The sequence below is a fragment of the Eucyclogobius newberryi genome, unplaced genomic scaffold, assembly GCF_026437365.1.
Source record: "Eucyclogobius newberryi isolate DKJ021-1_F unplaced genomic scaffold, fEucNew1.0.hap1 SCAF_27, whole genome shotgun sequence".
NCBI lineage: Eukaryota > Metazoa > Chordata > Actinopteri > Gobiiformes > Gobiidae > Eucyclogobius > Eucyclogobius newberryi.
This window is the reverse complement of record NW_027315912.1, coordinates 835,001-842,500: the sequence shown is the minus strand read 5'-3', so window position 1 is coordinate 842,500 and position 7,500 is coordinate 835,001. Positions and strand designations below refer to the sequence as shown.

At 46.8% G+C, this 7,500-nt stretch overlaps 1 protein-coding gene across 1 annotated transcript in view; it reads right to left on the bottom strand.

Annotated features, from left to right (window-relative positions):
- Positions 1–2,955: 2,955 nt before the first annotated feature.
- vgf (VGF nerve growth factor inducible) overlaps positions 2,956–7,500 on the bottom strand; it is a 7,803-nt gene continuing 3,258 nt past the window's right edge. Inside the window, exon 3 of the mRNA XM_072459756.1 lies at positions 2,956–3,879. Coding sequence (XP_072315857.1) covers positions 2,959–3,879 — 921 coding nt within the window. The 3' untranslated portion in view covers positions 2,956–2,958. The remainder of the gene's footprint in view (positions 3,880–7,500) is intronic.

The following is a 7,500-nucleotide window of genomic DNA, read 5'->3' as shown; positions in this document are numbered from 1 at the left end:
ACACGCAGCTGCAGAACCATCACACACGCAGCTGCAGCATCATCACACGCAGCTGCAGCATCATCACACGCAGCTGCAGCACCATCACACACGCAGCTGCAGCACCATCACACACGCAGCTGCAGCACCATCACACACGCAGCTGCAGCACCATCACACACGCAGCTGCAGCACCATCACACGCAGCTGCTGCACCATCACACGCAGCTGCAGCACCATCACACGCAGCTGCAACACCATCACACGCAGCTGCAGCACCATCACACACGCAGCTGCTGCACCATCACACGCAGCTGCAGCACCGTCACACGCCCCTCTGAAGCCTCAGCGGGGGCAGGGGGCCCCTTTGAAGCCTCAGCGGGGGCAGGGGGCCCCTTTGAAGCTCTACAACACATGTAAATGTTTGATATTCTGAAGCAGCATCGATCATGAAACCAGCAAATCCAGTTTTATTGCGACACGTAAACAACAACAGACATCGATTGTTGCAGTTTCAGTTTTTTTTCATTTTTTATACTTTTTCCTCGAGTTTGAGAAGCTTTTGGACAGTTCCATCAGAGGCAGATTGTCTGGGCAACACTTTGAAACACACACATTCTTCACACAAAACACCAACATTCTGTTCCGATTTTTACAATTGTATGAAAATAAAAGAACAAAAAGTGAATCAAATAAAGTGATTTTCCTTTTCAAAACGTCACGTCGCAGATATAAAAATACAAGACAATGTTTTGCCACTTCTTTCAAAACTGAAGAGCATTTTCTGTGAATGAGCTGAGAAAACAGAGCCAATCAGCATCAAACATAATCAAAGGTGACATATTATGCTTTGGTTTCACCACTTGAACCCTGGACCAGAGGGTTTACAGTTTGAACACTCACGTGTGCCAGGACAAGTACATTAAAGCTGCTTTAACTCCACGTTCAGGAGGAGATGTTTGAGTTGGTGAAGGTTCTTCTTCAGCACCGATGATGCTACAGTCAATCATTCACTTTCATTGAGCAGATTCTAGCAGACGATGACGTAAAGAGCTTTAAATTCGATTAGAATACAATAAGAAACAGACCCTTTAATGTTAAGAATCTTTTGTCCCCAGGGGGAAATTTGACCTCTGCATTTGACCCTTGAATGTAGCTGGGCCCCTGAGGGTCATCCTCCTGCTGCACCGTGCCTGTTGCACAGTGTGGCATTAAAGCTGTCTATTTCCATGGAGACACATGTTACACAACCCGACCAAGTTACAGGTCAGATCTATGGAGTTAGATACATACATCATTTACTGCTGAAGCAGCAAAATGCCCTGGAACCTTTAGGAATCGGTCAGAAGAACTGAACAAGCTCCATGGAAAGGTACTGACGTAGTGTTCCTTTAAAGTACCATCTGGGTAAAGAATATGAATTGAATTTGAAGGTTGAATGTGAATTGCATAATATGTGACCTTTTCATCAAAATTATGTTCATGGTAAAGTGTTATTCCATAGCTGATTAGCCTTCTTAATATAGACATAATTCAACAGTCTATGGACAAACCCAAGGTGATGGCCCAACCCTAACTCTAACCCTAACTCTAACTCTAACTCTAACTCTAACTCTAACTCTAACTCTAACTCTAACCCTAACCCTAACTAACTCTAACTAACCCTAACTAACTCTAACTAACTCTAACTAACTCTAACTCTAACTCTAACTCTAACCCTAACTCTAACTCTAACTCTAACTCTAACTTTAACTAACTCTAACTCTAACTCTAACTCTAACCCTAACTCTAACCCTAACCCTAACCCTAACCCTAACTCTAACTCTAACTCTAACTCTAACCCTAACCCTAACTCTAACTCTAACTCTAACTTTAACTAACTCTAACTCTAACTCTAACTCTAACCCTAACTCTAACCCTAACCCTAACCCTAACCCTAACCCTAACTCTAACTCTAACTCTAACCCTAACCCTAACTCTAACTCTAACTCTAACTCTAACTCTAACTCTAACCCTAACCCTAACCCTAACCCTAACCCTAACCCTAACCCTAACCCTAACCCTAACTCTAACTCTAACTCTAACTCTAACCCTAACTCTAACTCTAACCCTAACTCTAACCCTAACTCTAACCCTAACTCTAACCCTAACCCTAACCCTAACCCTAACCCTAACCCTAACCCTAACTCTAACTCTAACTCTAACTCTAACTCTAACTCTAACCCTAACCCTAACCCTAACCCTAACCCTAACCCTAACCCTAACTCTAACCCTAACTCTAACCCTAACTCTAACCCTAACTCTAACCCTAACTCTAACCCTAACTCTAACCCTAACCCTAACTCTAACCCTAACTCTAACCCTAACTCTAACCCTAACTCTAACCCTAACCCTAACCCTAACCCTAACCCTAACCCTAACTCTAACTCTAACTCTAACCCTAACCCTAACCCTAACCCTAACCCTAACCCTAACCCTAACCCTAACTCTAACTCTAACTCTAACTCTAACCCTAACTCTAACTCTAACCCTAACTCTAACCCTAACTCTAACCCTAACTCTAACCCTAACCCTAACCCTAACCCTAACCCTAACTCTAACTCTAACTCTAACTCTAACCCTAACCCTAACCCTAACCCTAACCCTAACCCTAACCCTAACTCTAACCCTAACTCTAACCCTAACTCTAACCCTAACTCTAACCCTAACTCTAACCCTAACTCTAACCCTAACTCTAACCCTAACCCTAACCCTAACTCTAACCCTAACTCTAACCCTAACTCTAACCCTAACTCTAACCCTAACTCTAACCCTAACTCTAACTCTAACCCTAACCCTAACCCTAACCCTAACCCTAACCCTAACCCTAACCCTAACTCTAACTCTAACTCTAACTCTAACTCTAACCCTAACTCTAACCCTAACCCTAACTCTAACTCTAACTAACTCTAATCCGCACAGTGCAGGTCCAGTCCGTCCTCAGTCGTACAAATGTCCCTCCTTACGGACGAACTGCTGCAGGGTTCGTTCCAGACCTTCTCTTCTGTTGCTCGATGTCTTCCTGGACTTTGGCCTGGAAGCTGACCACTGCTTTTGCCGGGCCACAGCTCGACTCGGGGGTGCTTTCACTTTAAATCTCCACGGGTTCAGCCAGGTGGCGCCGTTGGTGTAATATGGCACTGGTTTTCTGAGCAAACGCCAACCAGAAGCGGGATGAGTTTGTGCGTTGGAAGCGTAGGAGCTGACGGGATTGGTCAGGAAGCGGTTCAAAGTGTAAGGGTTGTAGTACCATGAGCGAGGCCTGGGCGGCGCCGCGGGGAAAGGGTAGTACGCAGGAGGATACCTGTGATAGTACGGAACGGGGAAGGCGAGTGGTTTCAGCCGACCCTCTGGAGCGTTCTGCGACCATCGTCCAGGTTGAGGCTTTCTCGGTTTGCTCCAAAGATCTTGCGACGCTGTCAATTTGGGATGAAACCAAGAATGGACGCGACTGGAAATCGGTTGTTCAGTTTCTGCATTGGAAGAATACCTAGAAGACGTCTCAGGAGGAACGTCTTTCCGTTTCTTCTTTTCAACGTCGCTGATGATGTCCACGACGTCGTCGGCGGGGAGGTGGAGCTTGCTGGAGATCTCGATGAGCTTGTCGATGGTCTGAGGGTCCAGGTCTTGAGCTTGTTCGTCCGAGCGCTTGTCCTCGGGTGCGTCCGACAGCGATGAGCTGAACCTGGAGCTGCTTCGCTCTTTGCCCATGTAGCGCAGCAGCATGTCAGACGCGATGTCGGCCAGTTTCTTCTCCTCCATCCTCGCTCGCTGCGCCTCCGCGGCCTGGCGTCGCATCTCGTCCTGCTCAGCTTTGGCTTGGGCCTCTTCCTCCTCAGGACTTAAGATCTCCTCATCAGCCTGAAGAAGACACATTTCAATATGAATTCATGAATCATTTGATGATGCCAGATTGAGTTTGAAGAGCTTTAGCCTGTTATACTTGGTTTCCCGTCGTCTTCACCCACTGGACGTTGTATTTAGAGTGAAAATAACTCTTACATTCCATCGCTCCAGAGGCAACGTAATCAATACTGCAGTTTTCAGCTCACCTGATCTCACAATAGTCATGATACTGGTATCAATGTTCACATCATAATATTTTGATAATGTCATCCATATTAATGAGGCTGCTTTGTTGCCTGGATTTCAGTTGATTTCCATGTCAATAATGGGCCAGTAGAGGGCAGCACTGAGCAGCTAAGCACCCATTCTGTCAAAGAAGAAGTGACAAGTGGTTCATTCATTTTGGTCTTTTACTGGCCTCTACAGGCCACTGAGCAGTACTGCAGGAAGCTTGAGTCTTCTTCTCCTGCAGCTGCTCAGACTGTGGGCGTGTTCAGAGGCCCGTTCATGCTCCGCCCTCTAACATGAGGAGAAGTGAAGCTCTAACTGAGCATGTGCAGAGGAGAAGAGAAGCTCTAACTGAGCATGTGCAGAGGAGAAGAGAAGCTCTAACTGAGCATGTGCAGAGGAGAAGAGAAGCTCTAACTGAGCATGTGCAGAGAAGAGAAGCTCTAACTGAGCATGTGCAGAGGAGAAGAGAAGCTCTAACTGAGCATGTGCAGAGAAGAGAAGCTCTAACTGAGCATGTGCAGAGGAGAAGAGAAGCTCTAACTGAGCATGTGCAGAGGAGAAAAGAAGCTCTAACTGAGCATGTGCAGAGGAGAAGAGAAGCTCTAACTGAGCATGTGCAGAGGAGAAAAGAAGCTCTAACTGAGCATGTGCAGAGGAGAAGAGAAGCTCTAACTGAGCATGTGCAGAGGAGAAGTGAAGCTCTAACTGAGCATGTGCAGAGGAGAAGAGAAGCTCTAACTGAGCATGTGCAGAGGAGAAGAGAAGCTCTAACTGAGCATGTGCAGAGGAGAAGAGAAGCTCTAACTGAGCATGTGCAGAGGAGAAAAGAAGCTCTAACTGAGCATGTGCAGAGGAGAAGAGAAGCTCTAACTGAGCATGTGCAGAGGAGAAGAGAAGCTCTAACTGAGCATGTGCAGAGGAGAAGAGAAGCTCTGACTGAGCATGTGCAGAGGAGAAGAGAAGCTCTAACTGAGCATGTGCAGAGGAGAAGTGAAGCTCTAACTGAGCATGTGCAGAGGAGAAGAGAAGCTCTAACTGAGCATGTGCAGAGGAGAGAAGCTCTAACTGAGCATGTGCAGAGGAGAAGAGAAGCTCTAACTGAGCATGTGCAGAGAAGAGAAGCACTAACTGAGCATGTGCAGAGGAGAAAAGAAGCTCTAACTGAGCATGTGCAGAGGAGAAGAGAAGCTCTAACTGAGCATGTGCAGAGGAGAAGAGAAGCTCTAACTGAGCATGTGCAGAGAAGAGAAGCACTAACTGAGCATGTGCAGAGGAGAAAAGAAGCTCTAACTGAGCATGTGCAGAGGAGAAGAGAAGCTCTAACTGAGCATGTGCAGAGGAGAAGTGAAGCTCTAACTGAGCATGTGCAGAGGAGAAGAGAAGCTCTAACTGAGCATGTGCAGAGGAGAAGAGAAGCTCTAACTGAGCATGTGCAGAGGAGAAAAGAAGCTCTAACTGAGCATGTGCAGAGGAGAAGAGAAGCTCTAACTGAGCATGTGCAGAGGAGAAGTGAAGCTCTAACTGAGCATGTGCAGAGGAGAAGAGAAGCTCTAACTGAGCATGTGCAGAGGAGAAGTGAAGCTCTAACTGAGCATGTGCAGAGGAGAAGTGAAGCTCTAACTGAGCATGTGCAGAGGAGAAGAGAAGCTCTAACTGAGCATGTGCAGAGGAGAAGAGAAGCTCTAACTGAGCATGTGCAGAGGAGAAGTGAAGCTCTAACTGAGCATGTGCAGAGGAGAAGAGAAGCTCTAACTGAGCATGTGCAGAGGAGAGAAGCTCTAACTGAGCATGTGCAGAGGAGAAGAGAAGCTCTAACTGAGCATGTGCAGAGAAGAAGAGAAGCTCTAACTGAGCATGTGCAGAGGAGAAGAGAAGCTCTAACTGAGCATGTGCAGAGGAGAAGAGAAGCTCTAACTGAGCATGTGCAGAGGAGAGAAGCTCTAACTGAGCATGTGCAGAGGAGAAGAGAAGCTCTAACTGAGCATGTGCAGAGGAGAAGTGAAGCTCTAACTGAGCATGTGCAGAGGAGAAGAGAAGCTCTAACTGAGCATGTGCAGAGGAGAAGAGAAGCTCTAACTGAGCATGTGCAGAGGAGAAGAGAAGCTCTAACTGAGCATGTGCAGAGGAGAAAAGAAGCTCTAACTGAGCATGTGCAGAGGAGAAGAGAAGCTCTAACTGAGCATGTGCAGAGGAGAAGAGAAGCTCTAACTGAGCATGTGCAGAGGAGAAGAGAAGCTCTAACTGAGCATGTGCAGAGGAGAAGAGAAGCTCTAACTGAGCATGTGCAGAGGAGAAAAGAAGCTCTAACTGAGCATGTGCAGAGGAGAAGAGAAGCTCTAACTGAGCATGTGCAGAGGAGAAGAGAAGCTCTAACTGAGCATGTGCAGAGGAGAAGAGAAGCTCTAACTGAGCATGTGCAGAGGAGAAGAGAAGCTCTAACTGAGCATGTGCAGAGGAGAAGTGAAGCTCTAACTGAGCATGTGCAGAGGAGAAGAGAAGCTCTAACTGAGCATGTGCAGAGGAGAAGAGAAGCTCTGACTGAGCATGTGCAGAGAAGAGAAGCTCTAACTGAGCATGTGCAGAGGAGAGAAGCAACAGCAGGTTGTCATGTCATGCTGGAGGCCTCAGTGGGCGGGGCTTGTGCCCTGGATTTGGCTTTAATGAACTTAACCTCATTTCTCTCTGGGCTGTGCAGATCCAACATCATTATTGTGAAGGACTGAGAACAAATGCATTTAAGTTAAACCTCTGAACTTAAAATACTTCATATAAAGTTGTAACTCAGTATTGTCTCTGTGGATGAAGCGGAACCTTCTGGTTCATTTCAAGTTCATTTCATTTTTTGACTTTGAATTCATCAGATCAACACTGGATCCACCTTCATGAGTCAATAACCACATGGAGCCCCTGCCACATGGAGCCCCTGCCACATGGAGCCCCTGCCACATGGAGCCCCTGCCACCCAGAGCCCCTGCCACATGGAGCCCCTGCCACATGGAGCCCCTGCCACATGGAGCCCCTGCCACATGGAGCCCCTGCCACATGGAGCCCCTGCCACATGGAGCCCCTGCCACATGGAGCCCCTGCCACATGGAGCCCCTGCCACATGGAGCCCTTATAGAACCACCATATTGAACTTGTTTATTAGGTCACTATATTTAACATTTCCAGATGTCTCAAAAATGTCATTGCTACAGGACAAGACCATCAAACAAGGTCCAATCACAAAAGTGGCAAAGTGGGATCAGTGTTCGCTCTCTAACCAGAGAGAAGTCAGTTCAAGACCCGTCTTGAACTTCAGCAAATGTTAACAAACCGTCCAACCGTCATCGAGCTTTGCACATCAACAATTCGTAAACGCTACAAATGTAAACTCATATCAACTTTACAAACACATTTGAAACG